Here is a 27,553-nt window from a genome sequence, read left to right as displayed (position 1 = left end):
GCAGGAGAATCGCTTGAACCTTGGAGGGGGAGGTTGCAGTAAGCCAAGATCACATCATTGCACTCCAGTCTGGGCAACAAGAGCAAAACTCTATCTCAAAAATAAAATAAAATAATAAAATGGCTTAAATGGTAAATGTTATGTTACATATATTTAACTTTAATAAAACTTTTTCAAATTTAGTTTCCTCAAAACTTGGATTGCATTAAACTATCCTCGCTGTATATGTGAGATCATCTATAGAAAGTGGCTAGTGCTATTTTTGTATTTTTCCTCTAACAAATGTAGTTTAAGAACACGCCAATCTGATTTTGAATCACATAATCCGGTGGATGGGCATTGTTGGTGCAATATGCAATCGTCATGTCCCAGGCATCAATAATACCCACATTAAGATCCACAAAAATATCTCTTATGATAAGATTCTGAATATAGCCATGAAAGTCACTGAACATCTCTGCATTTTGTTGTATCTCTCTGGTGTTTTCAGTTTTAAGTATCACCTTGGTCTCTGGGCTTCGCAAGAATAGACGTTCAATGGCCTTTTGAATATTGATGGCCCTACGGATGAAAATGTTGATGGGAAAGGGTCTGAAGTGTTGGCCAAGGGTAATGACAATGGCTGTGTTTTTGTCTCCTGCTACCCGGTCAATTTCCCGTGGGATATAGTTTTCATCTTTCACTGAGAATAACTTTTTGGTAACAAATGGATGACCATGTTTTTTCCACTGAATCAAAATATGTCTTTCAACATCCAGAAGAACATGTGTTTTAAAGATCCCAGCTCCATGATGATCAAAATATTTTAGGGCTGATGAAAGACAAATCAATAAATCTTTTAACAAAAGGAAAATGATATAACTTTAAACTACACACAACATGTATAAAATTCTAACCAAGATCACTTCTAACTAAGCATTGTTGCCTATGTAGGATGGATAATTTTACCAGGTGCATTACAATCTTAACAAAATATTGAACTTGTTATGAGAATACACGAAGAGGAAGAAAAATATTAACATTTGTGAATGAAAAGATAAAATTTAACTTTTTATTAAAAGCCCAAAGCCAAAAGTTAGGCAAATTTAAAAAAATAAAAATAAAATAAATATTAGAAAAGAAAAGCAAATAATTCTAATTATTATTTCAAAACCCTCAAAAGTCAAATAGAATTTCAAAATATAAATTAAATACATACTTTTCACAGTTTTTTGTAAGTAGTAAATCCACTGACGCAGTGTTGAATCTCCCATGAGATAAATAAGTCTTCTTTCCAAGCAGTCATTTATATTTTTTGTTTCATTGAACTTGATCTGTTTACAAAATGCTGTAATCCATATTTTTTTCAAAGTATAACCACTGGGGAAAGGAGTCTTCATTCCAAACTGGCAGTTGTTTTTTATGTTCTCGCTCTCTGGCAATACAAATTTGTGGTAATTTTTATTACCACAAATTATTTTGGAAAAATGTTTCTCATTTTTGCCTTCCTTTTCCTCTTTTTCCTCCCCCTTTCTCTTCAGCTCTATTTTGCCCTCCTGTCTTCCACAAATATTTATTTAATAAATCATGTTAAAAGGGTGAATTAAATAGCTCTTCTTGAATAGTTTTTCTTGGAGTGGGGATCTGTTGACTCTTGTGCCTTTGCAGTGTCTCCCTGGGCTCCACCTTGTCCCCAGAGCCACTCTGCTATGGAACAGCCAGCCAGAGTCAGGAGGAAATGTGTGGCCGTGAAACAGCAGGGTGCAGTGACCCTGCCAAATATTGCACCAATGACATTGGCCTCGCTGAATTGTAAATCTCATCTTCCTCAAACTACCTGTCCAGGAAAAGAAGCTTGAACGTGTTTATGAAATGAGTGTCACACATTGTTTATTTTGTGTGTCCCAGAATCATCTTCTCTGGCTAATAATTTTTTTAAAATCCTTAAATCTTAATTATCGTGTCTAGAACTGAATGTAATATTCTCAGTGTGATCTAACACAGAAAAAAGTAGGATCATGACTTCCCTGTTCTGAACACTCCTCTATTAAAATAGCCTAAACTGTATTTACTGACTCTTATTGAGTTTTCCCCCAGGTAAATTTCCGAGGCCACTTTTATATTCACCACTTAAAATGCACATCTTCTTTGTCATCTACCTGCATTGTTGGGATATGGGGTACACATTGAGGAACTTACATTTATTCATATTGAATAACATCAGATTTGTAAGTGGCACCAAAAATTACAGTCTGGTACTATCTTCCAAGAAACTGCCTGACTTTACTAGAAATTACTGTCCAGGCAAGAAGGAAATAAAAGAGGTGTTACAAACATTCAAATTGCCTCAAGAATCTAAGAACTTTCTTCAGTGTAAAAGTTGGGTGTGAACGATAGTTGGCCTAGCAGAGAAGGGATCTGTCATCTTCATAGATTGTGAGCTTTACATCTGGGTTCATGATTTATTTGTATTTATGTTCTCCACAGGGTTTAACAAAGTTCTTTGTAGAGTAGGACCTCAGTAAACATTTGCTAAATGCACAAAAAAGGGGTAATGAGTAATGGTACTACACCCCATTGATTGTTATAATGGAAGTCCTTCACTTTACTTTAATTTTGAAATTCACTTCATTTCCAGTGTAGCAGAAACATCACTTCTATGAGTGAAATGGTTTTGTGTTGACCACTAAAGTTCATATGATTAAACTGAGAAAAAATTCACAGAAATTTCTAGTTCATAGAACTTCAAGTAAGATGACTTGGCTAAATGAGAAATTAGAAACCACCAAGGAAATGTCCTAACTCTGAATCTGTGCAGCTCATCTGAGACATGTTTCACATAGCACCAGCACCTGATCATTGGCTCTGGAGGAATAAATCTCAAATTTAAATACAAATAGCCTGTACATTTTGAGGCAGTGCCACTGAAGTTAATGGTTTCCCTAGCCTTTTATATCTGACTTGGGATGAAAATTTGTTTAAATCAATATGAAAATAATTTCCAAGAATAAAATCCCTTCTCTAAAACCCAAGGTGGTTGATGTAATTTGTCCCAGGAAATGAGAGATCAAGAGGTTAGAATAAATATCTCTAAGTAAGCATGTCCTTTCCGTGGATAAATTGTGATCATGGCAGGCAACAACACTCCAGACTTACTGTTACATGGTACGACCTCAATGGGGGTAAAGTTCTTCATCATTTCAACTCCTATGTTGGACCTGCAAGAAATGGGAAAATAAATTAGCTTAATATCTGCCAAGATAATAAAGCAGGAATCACTGGTTTAGATGGATTAAACCTCTCTTCTCCAAATGCCTTTCCCCCCCTTATTTTGATATATTTAAGATATCCTGGGGAAGTAAATGGGTCAGGATTCTGGAAAGCTGTTCCTCTGCTAATGGCAGGGAATCTAGAGATCTAGAGAAAGTCACTCACCCTCCATATGCAATCCATCACATCTATCTAACATCTATCTGTCTGTCTGTCTGTCTATCTATCTATCCTTCTTTTAATTTTACCTTCTAAATGGCTCTCTACCACAAACTACCCTCTCCACATTTTCCCCCTGTAGTAATTCAGGCCCTCGTCAACCTTTTCCTAGGCTAGTGCTTCTCAAACTTGAGCGTGCATCAGAATTACCTCCAGTACTTTATTACAACTCCAGTTGCGAGCCTCACACCCAGAATTTCTGATTCAATAGTTATGGGGCAAATTCTCAAGAATTTGGATTTCTATCATAACAAGCTCTTAGGCAAGCCCAAAGCCAATGGTCTAAGGGCGTTACTTTGAGAACCCTGTCCTAAATTATTATAATACTATCTTTCTGCCCTTTTGGTTTATCTCACCTAAATACAAACCCTATGCTACCTATTCTTTTCCCCTATGTAAAATATTCCCATGACTTTCTGTCCTCAACCTACAGAAAAAGCTCCCTAACTGGTATAAAAATCTCCTATGAGTGTCTATATTGCCAGCTTCATCTTCATCTACTCTTCACCTTCTTGAGTTCCCCGGAGTCTATTTTTCATAGTCTGTAATCTCCCTCAGATAGGAATCGTCAATATTATTCACCATAATATTTCAAATGCCCAGCACAGTGAGCTTTGTCTCAAGGTATCAGTCCCAATGACCATGGTGAGTATGTCTGGCCAAACTGAATTCACTCTATCAGAATGCAATCCATCTGGGGGAAGGTAGGCCCTTTCAGAGCCAGAGCCACAGAAACCTTCAAGAGGGATAGAGAAAGCCCTTTCTAAGATTGAGAAGAATTGCCTGAATCTCAGGAAATGAGTTTTTGAGTCAAATGAGGATAATATCCCCTTCATCAAGAAGGCCAGAGGACTGAAGAGAGGTTAGGGTGGCTGGACATGATGGCTGCATGGAGTGGTGGAGTCATGGGAGACAGCACTATGGCCCATTGACTTTAGAATAAGATTGACTGGGAATCCCGTCCTGACTCTGCAATTCAACTAGATATATGACTTTGGCCAAGCTATTTAATATGCCTAAATTTTCTCATCTTTAAAATGAGCATAATAATAGTCACTCCAGAGTATTTTACTGAGGATTAATGGTATAATATAAGGGAGGCACCTAACATAAAGGTTGGCATATAGTAGGTGCTCAACAAATCATTGCAATTATTATTACTGAGGATCCCATCAGACCTATTTTTGGCACAAGAGTAAGATTTGTCTCTAAGAAATTTAACCTGACCAAACCTCTATTCTCCCATATCTTTCTCAGGTAAGGCTGAGGATAACAAAAGAGATTGAGACCTGGCTACCTTGTAAATTTGGTTACCAAAGAAAACTTTGATGCTACATTAAAATTAGGATTAAAACCATGTATTAATGTTATAAAGGAATTCATTTTAATGTCTCCTGTTTTTGTAATTGTATATGTGTATTAAATTTTAAAAAGGGGTGTATAATTAATTAGACCATAATAGAAACTAACAGAGTAGTGAACAACTGTGTTACATATGTGATGTCTTCTCCTATGATAACTCCTCATTTATGTTTTTATCATGATTATCCACAAAACTCTTAAAAAGAAAAAGACTTTTTTAATTTGAAGAAATAAATATCCTAGGAAGTAACATTTCTGATTCTTCATCCAAGGTTTGGAGAGAGAACCCAAGTGGGAAAATATATTTACAGTCATCCCTCAGTATATGTGGGAGATTGGTTCTAGGACCCCCACTGCATCTACAAAAATCAGCATATGCTTAAGTCCTGCATTCAGCCCCACGGAACCCAAGTATGTGAAAAGTCAGCTCTCCATATATGTAGGTTTTGCATCCTGTGAATATTATATTTTTGATCCACATTTGGTTGAAAATGCTTTGAATATAAGTGGATTTGTACCGTTCAAATCTGGGTTGTTCAAGGGTTAACGGTACTATGTTACAAATGAAACAGAAACTGGCTTAGTCCCTGTATTCGTGAAAAGGAAAGATGTCAAAGAATTGGGCTTGGGTCTAGGAAGGGGCCCTAGAGCTTAGCAATAGAATGGTCCATGAGACCTCTTGGATGTATAATCAGCTGTTCCTTGCATATACACTACATCACCTGTAAGGAGACTGAAATTTCTATTTCCATGCAGTAGGGGAAAAAAACTTAATAGCTTGAATAGAGCAGGGGATCTGGGAAGGACTTATGTCTATTTGGAAATAAAGCAGCTTACTATCATGATTACTGTTATGAGCACAGCCCCCTTGAGAAGCTTGAGTAGGACCCAAAGTATGTGCCAGTCTGCCAGACTAGGGACTTTGGATTTCCTGAGACACAGCCAGCAACTGTGCAAGGATGGTACCTCCAACCCAGGCTTCAGTGAGGACCACCTCAGGAGGGATCTAGCTGTAGCCAACAGGGAATATAGAATCAGGTACATATAAAACATATAGAATACAGGATCTTAAGTCCACCCTTAGACTTAAAACATAATTCTGAGACCTTCAAGACAGGAAGACCTTTATGTCTCCATGGTCATTTTTCCTTTGCTTCATAAAAATTTATTTTTAAAATCCCAGCTTCTTTTAGCTGAGCCATAGGGGATAAAGAGATTTTTCCATACCTTGATCAGGAAAATGTAAAGAAGTAAAGGTGACATAGGGGTGAAAGGGAGAGCCTGTAGTGATGTAGGGTCAGTTGTGCCCAGCTCTCGGTGTCATCATAATGCTTAAATTGGATTTGAACTTGAATTTCCAAGATACGGTGCTATCCTGGAAATTTGCCCTCTAAAGACATATCAGAAAACTAAAGCCTTTCTATGGCAGCAGCTCCCAAACTGGGGAACCAAAGTCTCTTTAAATGATCCATAAAATAAGCAGTCTGTGGCCAAATAAATTTGGGAAATGCTGTATGCTCTATCCTTGCTTGAAGGGATACATATTAAAGTTTCTGAGAAGTCCTGCTGCAAAAAAACCAGCTTAACTTTAATTATTTCTGCTGATTGTATTATTTTACTTATTTCTTTTTCATTCAACAAATAGTTATTCAGGACTTTCCAGGTGTCAGGCATTGTGCTGGGCCTGTGAGACAAAATACTGGCCCTGAATGACTTCCTGACAGACATATATGACTTCTAAGGCCCTGCCTACCTATCTCATCTTCTCTCTCCCTCGCTTCCTGTGTTCCAGCCTCACTGCACTCCACCCCCACCGTGGTTCCTAGAACATTCCAACATGCTCTTGCCTCAGGTCCCATTCCTTCTCTTGAGAATGCTATTTCCCAAAAATTCACATGGCTTACTCCCTCACTTCACTCAGGTTGCTGCTCAAGACAAGGCTTACCTGACACCATTTTAAAATAGCATCAACCATCATGTTTGAACCTGTTACTCTTACGACCTTCATATTAAAGAGTTTTAATATTAAGAGAGTTTAAATTTCACCCTTAGAGCCGTGGGGTCATCTTAAAGCTATTAAGGAGGAAACAGTAAAAGACATAACTGCATTTCAAAAACATTAGTCTAGGTGCAGTGTGGAGAATAGATTGGAAGAAACAGGATTGAGGGCAGAGAAATCAGCTCTGGGGATTGTTGTAATGATCCGAGGTATGATGGCAGGTTAGACAAGGATAGAGGCAATGGTGGTAGACAGAAATGGCTGGGTTCAGGAGATAGTTAGGAGGTATAATGTATAGAGCTTGATGATTCACTGGATGTAAGGGGTAAAGCTTGACCGAACAATGATATCATTCACCACTTTTTTATTGTACAGCATCTATTAATACTCTATAGGATTAGTATTCCCTGGAACACATTATAGAAAATACTGGTCTATAAAGAATTACTGAACCTGGAAGTATTGCAAACCATGGAGAACTATAGGTCTATATTAAGTGCTTCACTGGTTATAATCCTGTCAGCAAATAGTTCTAGGGGTGACTTGTACGGATCCCTGTGAACACACTCCAAGCTGAACTGACTCTGAGGACCTAATTATAATTTAGTCAACATAACTGACATGATACAAAAGTTTGATTAGGCAAAACTACTAGGCAGAGTTTGGTCGGATACCTCTTTTTATCTATTATTGTATTTGAAAGCCTCTTTACCTGTGAAAAAGGCTCCACTCTTCCTTGCTAAGATAGGAAATATTTCTTGTCCTAGTGGTCATGTGGGTCAAGGCCTCACAGGGCATATGTTGAGGCCTCACACAGTAGAAGGCTTCTTGGTCTCTGTCATCCATGTACTGGCACAGTTCAGCGTTTGTGTTTAGGGTCAGGCCACATTCAGTGAAGACATTGGAGGTTCTGTTGGCAAACAGGCCAATGAAGATGATCCTATCACATCCTTGGTTCCTTGCCCTCCAGAGAGCTGACGCCCCTTCACTGGGGTGGATGAGCAGCAGAGACAGGGAGACCTGGCCCTCCCAGAACAGAGTGAAGCTGACCAGGTAGGTGCCGTTGTTGAAGTCAGTCACCTTTCCTGAAGCACCTGCCATCAGTGCTGGGGAGGACATCCTGGCCCTCAGGAAATCCCCACCATATTGCTTCCTGCGTCCCAAGTGGTCCCTCACCTCCAGCAGGATGTCCAGCTGATCCCCCCTGCAGTACATATCTCGAGGGTTGAGGATGGTGGCTGTGCTGTGTGTGGCACTGGTGGTGGTATTCACATGGGTGAAAGGTCTGGGTGGGATCTGCTGGTCTAGTTTCTCCATAATGTCCTTTATTCTAAGTTCAGTCTCTTTTAGTGAAACTGCTGGACACAGTGGTGCTTCAGAGTGTGAATATTTTTTGAAGATGTTCCCTTGGTTCAGAGTAATATGGTTTTCCAAGCTGAACAAGAACTGAAATATTGAAAGGGAAAAGAAAATATCATCAGCAAACAATAGGCCTTGCTTTTCAATATAAATTATTATGGCTTATTTTACATCTTTCAGTGTGATAAATATCAAAAATCAATACTAACTGGTTTTCAGTTATGGAATCTTCAGAATTGGTTTCCATGTAGTATGACTTCCTCTGCTGCCAGCAGATGGTTTCCTTTAGGAGTCACTGGCTTAAAAATTAACTAGATACAATCAATACATACTATTTCATGATTCAATTTTAGTTTTTCCTTTTGCTATCCCCTCACTTGACTTTTCTTTTTAAAAACCATATTATCATTTTCTAGATCAACAATGCAGACAACAGAGCACAATGTGGTACATGCTTCATGTGCAATGTATATTCCACTGCTGTTGGAGGAAGTGTTTTATGAATGTCAATCAGATTTAGTTGAAGGGTTGTGTTCTCTAGTTCTTCTACAGTTTTGCTGACTCTATTAGTTTCATGGGGCTGACATCACAAAGCATCACAAATTTAGTGACTTAAAACAACATAAATTAATTCCCTCATAGTTCTGGAGGCCAGAAGTCGGAGATCAAGATGTCAACAGGGTTGGTTCCTTATAGACGCTTTGCAGAAGAATATATTCCATACATCTCTCCTAACTCCTGGTGGTTTCCAGTAATCCTTGGTGTTCCTTGGCTTGTAGACAGCTTACTTCAATCTCTGCCTCCATTTTTATGTAATCTTCCCCTCTGTGTGTGTTTTCCCCTTTTCTTCTCTTAAAAGAACAGTTGTCACTGGATTTAGGATCCCCCTTAATCCAGGATGATCTCATCTTGAGCCCTTTCACTTATTTACATCATCGAAGAGTGTTTTTCTAAATATAGTGGCACATCCTTATTCATGGTTTTAGTTACCCATGGTCAACCATGGCCCAAAAATAGGTGAGTATAGTACAATAAGATATTTTGAGAGAGAGAAAGAGACAGAGAGAGAAGCCATATTTATATAACTTTTATTACAGTATGTTGTTATAATTGTTCTATTTTAATATTAGTTATTTTTGTTAATGTCTTACTCTGCCTAATTTATAAATTAAACTTTATCATAGGTATCTATGTATAAGAAAAAAACAGCATTTACACTGTATAGCGTTTGGTACTATCTGCAGTTTCAGGCATCCACTGGAGTCTTGGAATATTTATTTAGTAGATTTAAGGAGGACTACTGTAGGTCATATTCAGGGGTTTCAGGTAGGCACATTTTTAGGGGGCCATCATTCAACCTGCTAAACTGACTTTCTCTCTACATATTTTATCAATTACTAAGAACAATGTTAATGTTGTTGACTATGATTCTGAATTTTTCCTTTTCTTTTTATTGATATATGTTTTTCTTCAAATATTTTGTAGCTCTGCTATTAGATATACACACATATATTTGTTGTTATATATTTTGGGTCAATTGTCACTTTTATCATTATGTAATGATCTTATTTATTCTTGGTAATTTTTCTGGTTCTGAAATCGACTTTGTCTGATATTAATAAATTCATACAAGCATTATTTTGGTTAGGATTTGCATGGTATATCTATTTTTGTCATTTTACTTTTAGCCTACTTATATCTTTATATTTAAAATGGATGCTAGCTTATGGTTGGTTTCTTTTCTTTTCTTTTTTTTTTTTTTTTTTTTGATACGGAGCCTCACCTTGTCACCTAGGCTGGATTGCAGTGGCACGATCACAGCTCACTGGATCCTTGACCTACCAGGCTCCAGGCTTAGGTGATCCTCCCACCTCAGCTTCCTAGGTAGTGTGAGCCACCAGCACCTGGCTAATTTTTGTATTTTTCATAGAGGTGAGGTTTTACCACGTTGCCCAGGCTGGTCTTAAACTCTTGGGCTTAAGGGATCTGCCAGCCTCAGTGTCCCAAAGTGCTAGGATTACAGACCTGAGCCACTGAGCCCAGCCTGATTTCTTCTTCTTCTTCTTCTCTTCTTCTTCTTCTTCTTCTTCTTCTTCTTCTTCTTCTTCTTCTTCTTCTTCTTCTTCTTCTTCTTCTTCTTCTTCTTCTTCTTCTTCTTCTTCTTCTTCTTCTTCTTCTTCTTCTTCTTCTTCTTCTTCTTCTTCTTCTTCTTCTTCTTCTTCTTCTTCTTCTTCTTCTTCTTCTTCTTCTTCTTCTTCTTCTTCTTCTTCTTAATTGAGATGGAGTCTCTCTCTGTCACCCAGGCTGGAGTGCAGTGGCACAATCTCGGCTCACTGCAACCTCCGCCTCCCGGGTTCAAGCAATTCTCCTGCCTCAGACTCCTGAGTAGCTGGGATTAGAGGTGTGCCCCACCACACCCAGCTAATTTGTGTGTGTGTATCTTTTTAGTAGAAACGTTCTTTCACCATGTTGGTCAGGCTGGTCGCGAACTTCTGACCTTGTGATCCGCCTGCCTTAGCCTCCCAAAGTGTTGGGATTACAGACGTGAGCCACCGTGCCTGGCCGATTTCTTCTTTTTATACATTCTGACAGTCACTGTTTTTCACTGATGTGTTTGGACTATTTATATTTAGCATTCTTATTGATATGCTTTGATTTAAGTCTACCATTTCAATAACTGTTCTCTTTGCTCTCTCTTTTTCTAGTTCCGATGCCACTATTTTTAAATTTACCAGAACTCTCTGTTCTCTTTAACAAGGAGAACAAGGGGAACTAGGTTACTAGAGCCTAACCAAGTTGGGTTTTGCCAAAACCTGATCAACCTGGGGTAAGGAAATACCCAAACCCAGCCTCCATCTGGCCTTCTTATTTCACCTAAGGATAGACGTGGGTATAGGAAAACAGGAAGCTGACAAGCACTTGTGAAGGTCATGATTTAAGGGCACAAGCTCACTAAAATACTGAGAATAAATCACAGTACTACAGAATGCTTCCTCTCCTGCACATCTTACAACCAACTCAATAGGAATTCTGTATAGAAACAGGATTATAGCAAAAAGCACTGCAAGCCTCAGACCCTATTTAAAAAGGAGTCCCTAGAAACACCCAAGGATGAAGTCTCTAGGAGAGACATGGACACTGGAGGAAATTGTAGCCTCTGACACAATATCTATAGTAAACAGTAAAGACAGTCCAACTCCTAAACACATAAACATAAAAGCTCACACTAAAGGCCTATCTCAGTTCCAGTTTACCAACTATATCATATCCAGATTTCAATAAAAATTACAAGGCACACAAGAAGGAAAAAAATATAGTCTAAAGGGACAATGCAAGCATCGGAACAAAACTTATAGTAGAGATTTTGAAATTATCAGACCAGAAATTTAAAATAACTATGATTGAGGTATTAATACTTAAGGCTCTAATAAAAAAATACACAACAAGCAAGAACAGATGGGTAATGTATGTAGAGACGTGGCAACTCTAAGAAACAATCAAAAGGAAATGCTAGAAATAAAAAACGTCAGAATAAAGAACACCTTTGATGAACTCATGAACAGACTGAACATAGTCATGTGAAAAATAAGAGAGCTTGAAGGTATGTCAACAGAAACTTCCCAAACTAAAAACAAGAGAAAAAGCATGAGAAAAGAACAGAATATCCAACAACCACTGGACAAACACAATAGGCATAAATACACATAATGCGAATACCAAAAAGAGAATAAAGAGAAAGGAACAGAAGAAATATTTGAAGAAATAATGACCGAAATTTTTCCAAAACTAGTAACAGACACCAAGCCATAGATCCAGGAAGCTCAGAGGGCACCAAGCAGGAAAAATACCAAAAATCTACATCTAGGCATATCACATTCAAATTGCCAAAAATCAAAGAGAAAGCATAAAATTATGATACAAGCCATACAGGAAAGAAAACTTTACCTATTGAAGAACAAAGATAAGATATCTACATCCTCTTCTCCAAAACCTGTGAATATGTTAAGTTACATGGCAAAAGGGAATTAAGATTGAAGGTGTAATTATGCTTGCTAATTAGCTGACCTTGAGATGGGAAGATTATCTTAAATTATACAGGTGAGTCAAATGTAATCACGAGAGTCTTTAAAAGTAGAAGACAGTGGCAGGAAAGAAAAAACTGAAGAGATGGGAGTGTGGAAAAGATTTAGACCAATGTTGCTCCATGTTGTTTTGAAAATGGAGAGGCCAAGGAAAACAGAGTCTCTCTTCAAAGGGCCAGGGAACACATTCTCCTCTACAGCTTCCAGAAGGCAATGCAGCCCTGCTAATACCTTGATTTTAGCCCAATGAGATCCATTTTGTAATTCTGACCTCCAGAAGTGTAACATAATAAATTTGCATTGTTTAAGCCACTAAATTTGTGGTAATTTGTTATAGCAACAATAGAAAACCAATATAGTTATAATAGCTGTTTTTAAGTCTTTGATAATTCCAACATCTATGTTATCTCAGGGTATTACCTGATTTCTATTCTCTTGCAAGTTGTGGTTTTCCTGGTTCTTCATTCTCTAAATAGTTTTAAATCATATCCTAGATATTTTAAATATTATGCTATGAGATTCTGGGTCCTGTTTAAACTCTAATGATAATTTTGATTTTATTTTTAAAACAAGCGTTTGATTTAGTTAGGTTAAGGCTGCAAATTTCAACCCACCTTTTGTGGGCTTTGGTTACAGGTCTGTTCAGTTCTCAAAGACTTCACTGTATTACTTGGATCTGTTTTATGTGTGTGAAATCCAGTGGACAGTCTGGGACGTGGGCAGTGGTCCAGTCCACAATTAAATTCCCAAAGCCTTTGGTAGGCTATTTAGGGTAAGATTGACACATGCTAAACAGAGTTGAGCCCAGGAGTTCATCAACCACTTTGTGGGATTGCTCTTTTGTACTTCGTCTTTTCCACAATCTCCCTAACACTTTCCCATTCTCTGAGGTGTCCATTATTGGTCCTCCAGCCAGAAATATGGGGCAGGAAGAAGGTTTCCCATCCTGAAGGAGAACTCTAATATGCTTCCCTAGGTTACCTGTAGCACCTGAGACAAGGCAGGAATATTTTTAAAATGCCTGACAAAGGCAAAGTGTGCACCACATGGAGTTTTAAACTGTTGAAGGAAATAGGGTTTGGATAAGATTCAGTATATAATAAGGTATTTAAACTTCAACAGAAGTATAGTAAAGAGAAAAAAAGTTAAGCTTTTTATTTTGAGATAATTGTAGATTCACATGCAATTGTCAGAAATAATAGAGAAATTGGAGGGATCAAGATGGCTGAGTAGACACAAGTACTGTGTGCCTCCTCCATGGAGAAGAGCCAGAGTAGAAAGTAGATAGTTGTTGCGGTGAGCCAAGATCATGCCATTGCCCTCCAGCCTGGGCAACAACAGCAAAACTCCATCTCAAAAAAAAAAAAACAGAAAGAAAGAAAGCAGATAGTCATATTTTGAATAAATTAACTAGTAGAGAATGCTTGGATTCATCAGAGAAGAAACAGGAAGCATCAGAAGTAAGTAAGGAGAGGATTTAAAACAGCTAGCCGAGCTAGGAACTGACTGAGAGTGAGAGGCTCATGGATGCAAGGAGACAGTAAGAGAGAAATCCCCAAAGCTCTGCAATAGGCTTTAATGATCATGGCTACAGGAGAAACCCTCAACCCATTTGGGCCTCTTGTCTGACATACAGAGCTGCCTGAAGATCACACAGAAACATTGCTCCAGAAAGGGAATCCACACAGAATCCCACAGGCATCCAAGCCTGGAGCAGACTCAGCTGGAAGCCACTTTGAGAGATTAGATACTGGGGATCTGTGGACATGGCTGTAGCTGCTGCACAGTTCCAAGGATGAAGGGGGAGAATGGGTGCACCCACACAGCCCTGGGAGGGTACTTGCTACCCTGCAACAGAATGCTGTGAGACTGAGTTGTAAATGGACTGCACTCTCCACAGCTTCTTGCCCATGCTACTTGCCTGAGAGGGACCCCATCTTCTTCAGCCACAAACCCACAAATGGACACCATTTTGGGCATTTAAAGACATTGGCCACTTGGCAGTGGTGACTACAGCAGGCATTTTAGGCTCAGTCCAGAGTTACCAGCATTTGCTCTGGAAAGGCAGAAGGGCACCCACAGTCAGAATTGAGTGGTGAATGCAGAGAGTTCCCCAGCAGTAGGCACTGGAATTAGTCTTTTTCCTGTCATAGGCCTGGAGCAGGAGGAGAGTTTCTGAAGCCAAGGTTTCTCCTGGGTGGTGAGGCTTGTAGCTGGGGACAGCTTTGCAACCTGGAACCAGTCTGTGTGTGTCAATCCTGGTGTCCCAGCCTGCTGCCTTGGCCATTTGGGGGACAGTGCCCCATCAGCTCCAAGAAGTAGAATGGAGGCAGACCCCACTTTCCTGGAGATCTAGCCCTCAGCACTATCTGCCCCTAAGGGAAGGGGGAGCAAAGCTCACCAAAGCCCCCCTTGGGTCAAAGAAAATGTAAGCATGGCACAAGCTGCTGAAGGTGGCATCACCAAAGCCCAAGAATGCACATGGAGAGGAGGTCATCTCTTACCCCAACCTTTCTTCTCAGTGTACTGTTGCAGACTTAGCAGCAGCTCTTCCTATCAGGGCATGGGGAGCATGGGCTGAAAGACACAGCTTCTCCAGTGTCTCCACCACCACTGAAGGTGAATGTGTGCTGGGAGAGGGCACGTTTCACACTTCCCAATTTGCCTCTGCCCCTGCCCCAGCTGCCAGCTATTACTCTTAAATGCCACACACTAGACTGCAGCTTGAATTACACCAGCAAACAAAACCACATCACTACAAAAAGCAATATCTGAGAAAGCCACTGCAACCTATCTGTAACCAATGAACCCATAAAGAGGCTAGGCACCCTGAAAGCACCAAGAAACAAAGCCAATTGATCATATACAACATACAGCATAGCCATACCCCCAAGAAAAAAAAGAAAGAAAAAATCAAGAATCCCTATCTAAATGACAGCAAATTCAAAGGAAAGAAAAGAAGTGTCAACTCTCTCATATGAGAAGGAACCAGTGTAAGAACTCTAGCAATACAAAAAACCAGAGTGTTTCATCACCTCCAAAGGATGCCATTCACTCACAAACAATGTATATTAACTAGAATGAAATATCTGAAATGACAGGTATAGAATTTAGAATGTGAATGGCAAGGAAACTCAACAAGATTAAAGAGAAATTTGAAATTTCCAACACAAAGGCACCAGAAAAAATCATCCAAGATTTGGAAGATGACATAGCTCTACTAAGAAAGAATCAAAAAGAACTTCTGTGTTGCGGGAAGTCAGGGACCCCAAACGGAGGGACTGGCTGAAGCCATGGCACAAGATCGTGGATTGTGAAGATTTCATGGACATTTATTAGTTCCCCAAATTAATACTTTTATAATTTCTTATGCCTGTCTTTACTGCAATCTCTAAACATAAATTGTGAAGACTTCATGGACACTTATCACTTCCCCAATCAATACCCTTGTGATTTCCTATGCCTGTCTTTACTTTAATCTTTTAATCCTGTCATCTCGTAAGCCGAGGAAGATGTATGTCGCCTCAGGACACTGTGATGATTGTGTTAACTGCACAAATTGTAGAGCATGTGTGTTTGAATAATATGAAATCTGGGCACCTTGAAAAAAGAACAGGATAATAGCAATGTTCAGGGAACAAGAGAGATGACCTTAAATTCTGACTGCTGGTGAGCTGGGCAGAACAGAGCCATACTTCTCTTCTTTCAAAAGCAAATGGGAGAAATATCACTGAATTCTTTTTTTCAGCAAGGAACATCCCCAAGAAAGAGAATGCACCCCTGAGGGTAGGTCTCTGAAATGGCCCCCTTGGGTATGGCCTTCTTCTATGGTTGAGACTGTAGGGGTGAAATAAGCCCCAGTCTCCCATAGTGCTCCCAGGCTTATTAGGATGAGGAAATTCCCACCTAATAAATTTTGGTCAGACCGGTTGCTCTTAAATCCTGTCTCCTGATAAGATGTTATCAATGACAATGGTGCCCAAAACTTCATTAGCAATTTTAATTTCGCCCTGGTCCTGTGGTCCTGCCCTGCCTCCATTTGCCTTGTGATATTCTATTACCTGGTGAAGCACGTGATCTCTGTGACCCACACCCTATTCATACACTCCCTCCCCTTTTGAAAATCCCTAATAAAAACTTGCTGGTTTTACGGCTTGTGGGGCATCACGGAATCTGTCAACATGTGATGTCTCCCCCAGATGCCCAGCTTTAAAATTTCTCTCTTTTGTACTCTGTCCCTTTATCTCTCAACCCGGCTGATGCTTAGGGAAAATAGAAAAGAACCTACGTGACTATCGGGGCAGGGTCCCCGATACTTCTGGAATTAAAAAATTGACTTTAGGAATTTTAAAATACAGTTGGAAACCTTAACAATAGACTAGGCCAAGCAGAAGGAATTTTAGAGATCAAAGACCTGTTTTTCAATGAACCACTCAGACAAAAATAAAAATAAAAATAATTTTTAAAAATGAACAAAGACTTTGAGAAATAAGGGATTATGTAAAGTGATCAAATCTATGATTCATTGGCATTTTTGAGAGAGAAGAGAGAGTAAGCAACTTGGAAAACATATTTGAATATAGGAAAATGTTCCCAATCTTGCTAGAAAGGTTGACATGCAGATACGAAATCCAGAGAACTTTGATGAGATACTATACAAGGCAACCCATCCCCAAGGCACACAGTCATCAGTGTATCCAACACTAACAAAAAGAAATCTAAAAGGCAGCTAGAGAAAAAGGTCACATTATCTATAAAGGGAAGCCCATCAGACTAACAGCAGACTTCTCAGGTGAAACCTTACAAGCCAGAAGAGACAGAGGTTCCATTTTTAGCATTCTTAAAGAAAAGAAATGCTAGCCAAGAATTTCATATCTCACCAAACTAAGCTTCACAAATGAAGGAGAAATGAAGTATTTTCCAGACAAGTATTTGTTAAGGGAATTCATCACCACCAGACCAGCGCTACAAGAGAAGCACCTCCTTCAGGAGTTCTAAATATGGAAATAAAAGAATGTTACTTGCTACCACAAAAGCACACACAAGTCCATAACCCACAGATCCCATAAAGTAACCCCTCAATTGAAACTACAAAGCAACTAGCTAACAACACTATGGCAGGAACAAAACCTTACATATCAATTTTAACCTTGAACATAAATGACATAAATGTTCCACTTAAAAGACATAGAGTGGCAAACTGGATTAAAAAATTAGACCCATCCTTCTGCTGTCTTCAGGAGATTCATCTCACATATAACAATACCCATAGGATCATAGTAAAGGGGTGGAGAAAGATCTATGACACAAATGGAAAAAGAGCAGAGTTTGTTATTCTTGTATCAGATAAAATAGACTTTAAACCAAAAAAGTTAAAAAAGGACGAATAAGGGTGTGACATAATGATAAAGGATTCAATTTAACAAGAAGATGTAACTATCCTAAATATATATGCCTCCACCACTGGAGCACCAAGATTTATAAAACAACTACTTCTAGATCTAAGAAAAGACTTTGACAGTCACAGGAAAATACTGAGGGACTTCAACACCCCACTGACAGCATTAAACATATCACTGTGGCAGAAAACTAACAAAGAAACAAAGAAATTCTGGACTTAAATTTGATGCTTGACTGATTAGACCCAACAGACATCTACAAAGTACTCCACCCAACAACCACAGAATATACATTCTTCTCATCCACACATGAAACATATTGTAAAATTGACCCCGTGCTTGGTTATAAAGCAAGTCTCAATAAATTCAAAAATACTGAAATCATACCAAGCATCTACTCAGACCACAATGGAATAAAAATAGAAAGCAACACCAAGAGGAACTCTCAAAATCACACAAATATATGGAAACTAAACAACTTTCTCCTGAATAACTTTTGGGTAAATAACAAAACTAAGGCAGAAATTTTTAAAAATTGAAACAAATGAAAATAGAGACAAAGCATACCAAAATTTCTAAGATGTGACAAAGCTAGTGTTACTAGGAAAGTTTATAGTGCTAAATCCCTGCATCAAGAAGACAGAAAGATCTCAAATTACTAACATAACTTCACACCTAAAGGAAATAGAAAAACAAGAACTAGTCTCAACGCTAGCAGAAGAAAAGAAATAACTAAAACCAAAGCAGAGCTAAATGAAATTCAGACCCCATAAAAAATACAAAGGATCCACAAAACAGCAAGTTGGTTATTTGAAAATATAAACAAGATCAACAGACCACAAGCTAGATTCACAAAGGAGAAAAGAATATCCAAATAAGCACAATCAGAAATTACAAAGTTGACATCACGATCAATCCCACAGAAATACAAAGATCTTCAGAGACTACTATGAACATTTCTACGTAAACTAGAAAATCTAGAGAAAATGGATACATTCCTGGAAGCTTACAATCTCTCAAGATTAAACCAGGAAGAACAGAAATCCTGAACAGACCAAAAATGACTAAAGACGTTGAATCATAATAATGATTGTTTAAAAACCTATCACGCAGAAAAAGCCCTGGACTATACGGATTCACAGCTTAATTCTACCAGACATACAAAGAAGAGTGGTACCAATCCTACTGAAACTATTCTAAAAAATCAAGGAGAAAGAACTCTTCTCTAACTCATTCTACAAAACCAGTATCGTTCTGATACCAAAATCTGACAAAGACACAACACCAACAACAAACTTACAGGCCAATATTTCTGATGAATATAGATACAAAACTTCTTGATAAAATGCTAGCAAACTGAATTCAGCAGCACACCAAAAGTTAATTCACCACAATTAAGTGGGCTTTATTCCAGGGATGCAAGGATGGTTTAACATATGCAAATCAATAAATGTGATTCACCACATAAACAGAATTAAAAACAAAAACTCTATCATCATCTCAATAGATGCAGAAAAAGCATTCAATAAAAATCCAGCATCCTTTTATGATAAAAAACCTTCAACAAACTAGGCATCGAAGGAACATACCTCAAAATAATCACAGCTGTCTATGACAAACCCACAGCCAACATCACAATGAACAGGCAAAAACTGGAAGCATTTTCCCTAGGAGATGGAACAAGGATGTCCATTCTCACCACTCCTATTCAACATACTAGAAGTCCTAACTGGAGTAATCAGGCAGGAGGAAAAAATGAAAGGCATCAAAATAGGAAAACATGAAGTCAGATTATCTTTTTTCATTGATGATATTGTTCTATACCTAGAAAATCTTAAAGATAATGCCAAAAGACTCCTAGACCTGATAAACAGGTCTTTAGCAAAGTCTCAGGATACAAAACTTATGTACAAAAATTAGTAGCATTTTTATAAACCAATAATGTTCAAGCTGAGAAAATATCAAGAATCCAATCCTATGTACAATAGCTACAAAAAATACCTAGGAATACATCTAACCAAGGAGGTGAAAGATCTCTACAAGGGGAACTACAAAACGTTGATGAGAAAGGTCATAGACAACACAAATGGAAAAACATCCCTTGCTCATGGATTAGAAGAATCTATATCATTTAAATGTTCATACTGCCCAAAGCAATGTACAGATTCAATGCTATTCCAACATCAGTATTCCCAAAATGAGAAAGAACTGTTCTAAAATTCATATGGAACCAAAAGAGAGCCCAAATAGTCAAGGCAATCCTAAGCAAAAAAGAATACAGCCAGTGGCATCACGTTGTCCAACTTTATACTTCACTACAAGGCTACAGTAACCAAAACACCACATTACTGGTACAAAAGCAGGCACATAGACTAATGGAACAGAATTGAGACCCCTGGAATAAAGCCACACACCTGTAACCAACTAATGTTCAATATAGTCAACAAAAATAAACACTGGGGAAAGGATAACGTATTCAATAAATGGGGCTGGGAAAACTGGTTAACCATATGCAGAAGAATAAAACTGGACCCCCACCTCTTACCATATAGAAAAATTAACTCAAAATGGGTTAAAGACTTAAATATAAGACCTCAAACTATAAAAATCCTAGAAGAAAACTTGGGAAATACTCTTCTAGACATTGGCCTAGGCAAAGAATTTATAACTAAGCCCTCAAAAGCAAATGTAACAAAAACAAAAATTAACAATTGGGACCAAATTAAACTAAAGAGCTTCTCCACAGCAAAACAAACCATCAACAGAGCAAACAGACAAGCTACAGAATGATAGAAGATATTTACAAACAATGTATTCAACAAAGGACTGCTGTCAAGAGTCTATAAGGAGCTTAAACAAATCAACAGGAAAAACACAAATAGTCCCAGTAAAAAGTGGGTGAAGGACACTAACAGATACTTCTCAAAAGAAGACATACACGTGTCCAACAAACATAAGAAATGCTCAGCATCACTAGTAATTAAAGATATGCAAATCAAAACTCCAGTGAGGCACCATCTTACACCAGTCAGAATGGCTACTATTAAATAGTCAAAAAATAACAAATGTTGGCAATGTTGCAGAGAAAAAGAATTGCTTACATACTGTTGGTGGGACTGTAAATTAGTTCAGGCATTGTGAAAAGCAGTTTGAAGATTTCTCAAATAACTACAAATATAATTGCCATTCAACCCAGCAATCCCATTACTGAGTATATACCCAATGGAAAATAAATTGTTCTACCAAAAAGACATTTGCTCTTGTGTGTTTATTGTAGTGCTATTCACAATAGCAAAGACATGGAATCAACCCAGGTGCCCATCAATGGTGGAACGAATAAAGAAAATGTGGTACATATACACCATGGAATACTACACAGCCAAAATAAAGCACAAAATCATGTCCTTTGTAGCAACATGGATGCAGCTGGGGGCCATTATCCTAAATGAATTAACACAGAAACAGAAAACCAAATACCACATGTTCTCACTTATAAGTGAGAGCTAAACGCTGGGTATACATGGACCCAAAGATGAGAATAATAAACACTGGGGATTCCAAAAGCAGGGAGGGAGGGTGGCAAGAATTGAAAAACTACCAGTTGAGTACTATGTTCACTACTGGGCAATGGGAGCAGTAGAAGCCCAAACCACATCATCATGCAATATACCCGTATAAGAAACCTGCACATGTACTCCCTAAATCTAAAATTTTAAAAATTATAAAAGTATTTAGAAAAAAATAAATTATAGAGAAATCTCACATACCCTTTACCGGGTTTTTTTCAATGGTAACATCTTGCAAAACTAGCAAAATATTGCAACCAGCATATTGAAACTGATATAGTCAAGATACAGAACACTTCCTTTCCTTCATGTTGACATTTTTTAACCACACTTACTTTTCCCTAACCCTCTCCCATTCCTTAGTTAACCTCTGGCAAACACATATCTGTTATTTATTTCTATGATTTTGTCATGTCAAGAATATTATGTAGTAGAATTATGCAACATATGAGACACAAATGTGAGCAAGGAGAAACAAAAGGTTTTGTGCTAGACCCTGAAAATTAGGCACAGAAGTAGGAAAGTCTCTTTAAAATAGTAGTAGCAGGGCCAGGATCAGCATTTAATGCTCAATTTCATGTGAGGCCCAGTTGTCTCATTATTTAATACCTGTTAAACACACACACACACATACATACACTAGAATTGCCATAGACTAAATGCTTGCATCTCCCCAAAATTCATGTTGTAACCTAATCTCCAATGTTGCTATAGATAGAATATTTGTGGTTCCCCCAAATTTGTATGTTACAACTTAACTTTCAAAGTGATGGTATTAAGAGATGAGACTTCTGGGGAGGTGATTAGATCATGGGAATGGAGCCCTTATTAATAAAGTTAGGGCCTTTACAAAAAGGACCCCAGAGAGCTCCTTTGCCCATTCCACCATATAAGTACACATGAAAACATACCCATCTATGAACAAGGAAGCAGTCCCTCATCAGACACCAAATCTGTTGGTGCCTTGATCTTGGACTTTGCAGCTTCCAGAACTGTCAGCAGTAAGTTTATATTGCTTGTAAGCCATTCCGTCAGTGGTATTCTTTTTGAACAGCTTGAATGGACTAAAACCAGGGTTTTATACACATACGCACACACATTTCAAATGTATATATTTTGAACATTTATATATATTAAGGGATATACATTTTTTCAGAAGACCCTAAGATATCTTGTTCTCCATGATATACCTGACCAACTATCACCAATTACTGCATAATCCTCCTCTTCTCTGTCATTTTTTGACCAACTGGATTCTTTTACTCATTTACAGAAGATCATGAAGAACTTGGTTCCTAGTCTTAATCACTAGAAGTCTTGACATCCTCCAGGTAGAGTTCAATATCCATGGAGGCAGTTCCTCCAATAACTAAATTTCTGTGTTCCTGAAGCTTCTTGGCTTTAGAGAACTGAAAGAGTAATCACTTAGCAATTCAACTTCCTGTCACACTGCCAAACATGTGTGTAACCACACCTTCTCTTTCCTACTTCCTACTTTCTATATTAGCCTTTTTCCATACGAATTAAAATATATTCAAGTATCTCCCATATTACAAAAAGGAAAATTTTTTGAGTCTCTGATTCTCCCTTTAATTGCTATTCTAACCTTCACCTATTCCCCACCCCTACCAATTAAGTAGCCTGTGTAAGTGACAATAAGAGGATTTATTTTTAAAAACTCAAAAACTTTTATATAATCTAGTTCTCTATGATTAAAGGGAAATTATAATGGTCTTTCTATAGATCAGATTTGATATTTTAAAAACCACTTATACACTAAAGAATAGAATTGGTTAGAGCAATGAAATTTTCTTAAGGGGTTTGTTTAATTGTAATAAATTATAAAATATTTTAATTTTTTATTTTAACCCAAAGTTCAACTTTATTGCATCTCACGGGTTTTGGTTTTCTCTCCCCTTTTAAAAGACATGAAATAGTAACAATATCCTCCAACTCATTTTCAGTTCATATAAGTTTTTTTTTTTTTTTCCTCCTTATGTTCTGTTTCTTGTGGCCTTATGCTAGCAATGTTTTCTTAAAGGTCTAAAGGAAATGTCTTCTTCCAACATAATATTCTGTGCACTACAAAAGGTCTTTTCTTTTGCCTTTTGGTAACTGAACTAACAGATTTTAAGTTTTATCAGAATAATTCCTATGCCATTATTATTAAGTTTGGTTTGCTCAGGAAAAATTGAGAATAAAAAAATTTTAATTAACGTTATTACATCCTTGTATCTTCCTGTATGTGCTTTTAAAGTCCTTGTGACATTGAGTTACAGGGCTTTGACTTCTGAGTCTAAAAAGAACACCAAGTCCTGCTAAACTTAAGCTCTGACAGCAATTAAAGCCTCATCTTCAGGCCTGGTAGAAGATGCCAATCAAAATTAACTGCATTCCTGAGACACAGGGCCAGAAATTAAAGCTATTCAACTCCTCAAGGCCCAGGGACTATCTTGGAAGAGGTGGGCATATGAGATTGTAAGGGCCAATTTTAAAAGATAAAATAAGTTCAGTTTCTTTATAAATTAATCATTATTGTCAAAAGCATACTGATGCAAGACCAGCATGTGGGCCCCTATGTCAGATTAAAAAGGTTTTATTGAAGCATTAACCTACTCCTTAATAAAGGTTATAAAGACTTACGGAAGTTATATCTTATGATCAGGATGAAAATTTTATAGATTGTTTATAAAATTTTGGAAAATAAATTTAATAGGATTCCTGTTGTTTTTATTAGGGCTTATTGTTTGGAAAATTAAGTCTCCTTTCTCATCGAATGAAGGTTTTGCCTTTTTAAAAAAATCCTTGAGTTACCACTTTGGTTACATGAATGATTTATTTTACAATGACCTGTGATCCTATTTTGTAATATCAAGTGTTTTAAACCTTTGATATTTGACAGACTTTCCAAAATCAAATTATAAATTATGTCTTTTTCTGACCTTATTAATCCTTTAAGATATTACTAATAGGTTCCCTAAAGTCCAAAAAATGACATGTTTAGCTTATTTGGTATAAAAATTATACAGCAAGCACTGTCAAATATAAAATGGTGTTTGGTTTCCTTTGGGCTGTATTTGTATAAATATGTTATTGGCATGTATTCCAAAATTACGGGAAACTCCTATAATTCTGATATGACTTAATGTATGTTATCAGTAATAATTATAATCGTTATGTTTAAAAAATCAAAGAGATTAAGGGGAATGCTAAGAGGTGGGAGTGGGGATGTGTCTGGTGTTAAATCAAGAAGATGAAAAAGACTTGAAGGAAGTAAGAACTATGTGGAAGTTACATGAAAACCTGGAGAAAGGGAAGAAAAAGAAAACAGCCAGTGCAAGGATGTCTTGGACCAGGCCTAGTGAGTTTCTGTGCCCTTTATTTAAATGAGTCCAATAAAACACTGTGCCAAGGCATTTGAGCCATACACATGCTACATGAGGAGCTGCTGAAGGTAGAGTACCATATTCAAATTTTCATTTTAGAAATAAAATTTCAGATTCTTAAACACAAAGATGATATCCTGTATTTCAGTATCTTTATTCCTAGACCAGTGCCTGACACACAATATACATTTAACAAATGTTTGTTGAATGAGTGCTTCGAGCAGGCTGAGGCTGGAGGCAGGCAAATTAATTGGAAAACTATTTCAACAATTTAGATGAGCAATGACAAAGTATCGTTCTAAAGAAAGACAATGTGGATGGGGAAAAAAAGGATAGACTTGAGAGACATTTTGGAGGTAGGATTTATAAGACTTAGTGGCTGATAGCTTGTGGAGGGAGTTTTAGCTTGATTGACTACACAGGCTATGGCAACAATTATTAAGACTGGAGAGATAAAAGTAGAGAATTTTTTTCCATTTGATTTCATATGCTTGTTTTGTTTTTGTTAGGGGATGATGGTGAGACAGATGATAAATTTGGTGTGTGTGTTTCTTGTGTTGGTAGTGCTAGTGGAAGACTTAGATGGAGATATCCAACAAATAGCACATATTCAAGACTGGGGCTGGAAAGAGGTTTCACCTTTGGAAGGACATAGCAGAGATTCTCAAATGTTAGCATGCTTAAGAATAAGCTGAGGAGCTTGTTAATGCTTTGTAATCTTAGGCTCAAACTGAGATTTCAGTAGTTCTGAGTATGGCTCAGGAATCTGCGTTTTACACACAGGTATAAGCACAGGTATTCTGTGCAGAAGGCTCCCAGACCTCACTTTGTGAAACACTAATATTGGTAGTGGGTAGGACCTGGGCAAATGAATTAAAAGTTACCAGCATAGAAGAGAAGAGGATCAGAGGAAGAAATCTAGAGAACACATATTTATAGAGAGGGCCCAGGAAAAGAAATCTTCTGAGCTGTGCTCTGAAGGCTTTTTTTAACCAGTTCATATTACTGGCTGAATGCCCTAGACTGTGGTGCTTCTTGTTTGAAGCTTGGAGGTAAGTCTGCATTAGACAAAGGTTAGAGAGACACTTTTAAAGGTAGTTGGGTTCAAATGAAAACGGGCCTCAAATGGCTAAACAAAGGAGTTTGTTCTTTATACTGTCATTGGTGAAAGTGTTTGATCAGGACCAGAAGATGATAAAAGCAGAGTTTCTGAAAGATTATGTTTGTACTAAATGGTTGGGAAGAAAAGAAACTGGAAGCAAGTTGAGTTAAGAAAAACTTACAAAGGGAAGAGCCAAAAGACACTAAATTACTTAAAGAGTAAGGAAACCCCTGTGAAGAAGGCAGAGGACTGAAACAGAAACGTAATTAGTTTGAAATCTCAGAGGCCAAGGGAAGAGGAGGGAATTTTGAGGCAACATGGTTACAGTGCCAAGTAGTACAGAGATGGCACAAATCCATCTGCCATTTTTTAAAGAAAAACAATAATAATGTATACATTGCCATTTAAAATAGTAATAATAATGTATGCATTGCCAAAGGGATTTATGGTGAACAGCGAACCCCCTCATCCACATTCTCCTGCTAAGACGATATGCTTTTAACTTTTATTTCTTGCCATGATAAAGGGGGACATTCAAATGAAGTCACTGTGACCCTCTGTGAAATTCTTAAAAAGGAAACTTCCTACCTTTGTGTGGTCTTTTGAAGCCAAGTAAATGACCCAGAAAATTAAGATAAATATCAACATCAGCAGTAATTTTTGAGCTATGGCATTTGGAAACAAAGTGAGTATCCTGTAAGAGAGGACAGGAGAAATAACCACATTAAATCAAATAAGCACGACATGGCTCCGTACACTTTGGTTCCTCTTCAGTCAGAACAAGGTGATGTTATCCTGGGTTTTCCAAAAGTTCCTTTATATCTTCTATTGTCAATCAGAAACAAAGTGTTTCCCGGAGGCAGGGAACAAAACTCCTAGAAGGACTCCTGGTTTCTGATGCTCAGGTTAATTCTTTGGATTTGGAATCACATCATATACTGGAACCTGTTTTCTTGTCGAGGTCTCAGCATGGACAACAAGGTTTTAGATTATTTACCAGAAAAAACAGTACCCCAACCCCCACCCCACCCCCACCGTGTCCTCTAGTGAATCCTGGTCTCTAAATCTCTCTCTCTGATACACACACACACACACACGCACATGCACACACGTGTTATCTGGTGCCCTCTCTCCCTGGTCTTATCTGCCTCCAAGAGCTTCATTATAAACCTCCCATTTACTTTTTTAGGCAGCTTGTTGCCACCTCAGGTTCTCTCCTCAAGCCAAAACAGTTGATAAACACTGCCAAAAAGAGTGAAAGTTACAGTCTTTAAAAAAGCTCAGTTTTGAGCGGTTAGAATTTCAGTGTTAGTTTTTAAAACCCAGAATCCCAAAAGTATGTGGCAAAGAGCTAAAGTACGGCAGTCTTTACTAAACATTTCTGACCAGGACCCATAGGAAAAAAATAAAAACAAACAACCCCCCCCAAAAAAACATCATACCAAATCCCAGCTCAGGACACACGAATGCATACACACAAACACACACACACACACACACACACATACACGCCCCCAAAATCTCATAAAACAATACTATCTACACTGCACACAATGCACTATGATTTTTTTCTAGTTACTGTTTTATTTCATTGAATTGTATTCCATTTTAAAAGTATTTTTATGCCCAAATAAAACAATTTTACTATCCTCTAAAGGGTTGCATCACACATCTGAAAAACACCAAATGGTCTATGATTCTCCCCTCCCTTCCCTGACGTTAGCTTGCCAGTAAGAGTTGGAAAGTACCACACCTATGGCTGAGTATTTTCTCCATCATCTTCTCGTGTTCTCACGGGAATTATAGTTTGTCCAGAGACTCTCCTTGATT

The 27,553-nt window shown here is 37.9% G+C and overlaps 1 protein-coding gene across 1 annotated transcript; it reads right to left on the bottom strand.

Moving 5' to 3' along the window:
• Nucleotides 1–27,553, bottom strand: NXPE2 (neurexophilin and PC-esterase domain family member 2). The gene is made up of 6 exons (XM_055270000.2): nt 27,477–27,553; nt 26,312–26,417; nt 7,542–8,275; nt 3,136–3,197; nt 1,199–1,414; nt 1–811 (listed from the first exon to the last, which is right to left on the bottom strand). The coding sequence occupies exons 1-6, from the start codon at nt 27,500–27,502 to the stop codon at nt 276–278; spliced, it is 1,680 nt and encodes a 559-aa protein (XP_055125975.1). The 5' UTR covers nt 27,503–27,553; the 3' UTR covers nt 1–275.

The sequence above is a fragment of the Symphalangus syndactylus genome, chromosome 3 (genome assembly GCF_028878055.3).
Source record: "Symphalangus syndactylus isolate Jambi chromosome 3, NHGRI_mSymSyn1-v2.1_pri, whole genome shotgun sequence".
NCBI lineage: Eukaryota > Metazoa > Chordata > Mammalia > Primates > Hylobatidae > Symphalangus > Symphalangus syndactylus.
The sequence above is the reverse complement of the archived record's forward strand: the minus strand, read 5'-3'. Positions and strand labels throughout refer to the sequence as shown.

Excerpts from the sequence above, each read along its gene's own strand:
- NXPE2 (XM_055270000.2), bottom strand. The coding sequence starts at position 27,502 with ATGATGGAGAAAATACTCAGCCATAG. Across the intron at positions 1,415-3,135 it reads TGAGGTCGTACCATGTAACA|AGAGCGAGAACATAAAAAAC; the intron begins GTAAGTCTGGAG and ends TTGTATTGCCAG. Across the intron at positions 812-1,198 it reads CTTACAAAAAACTGTGAAAA|CCCTAAAATATTTTGATCAT; the intron begins GTATGTATTTAA and ends GTCTTTCATCAG.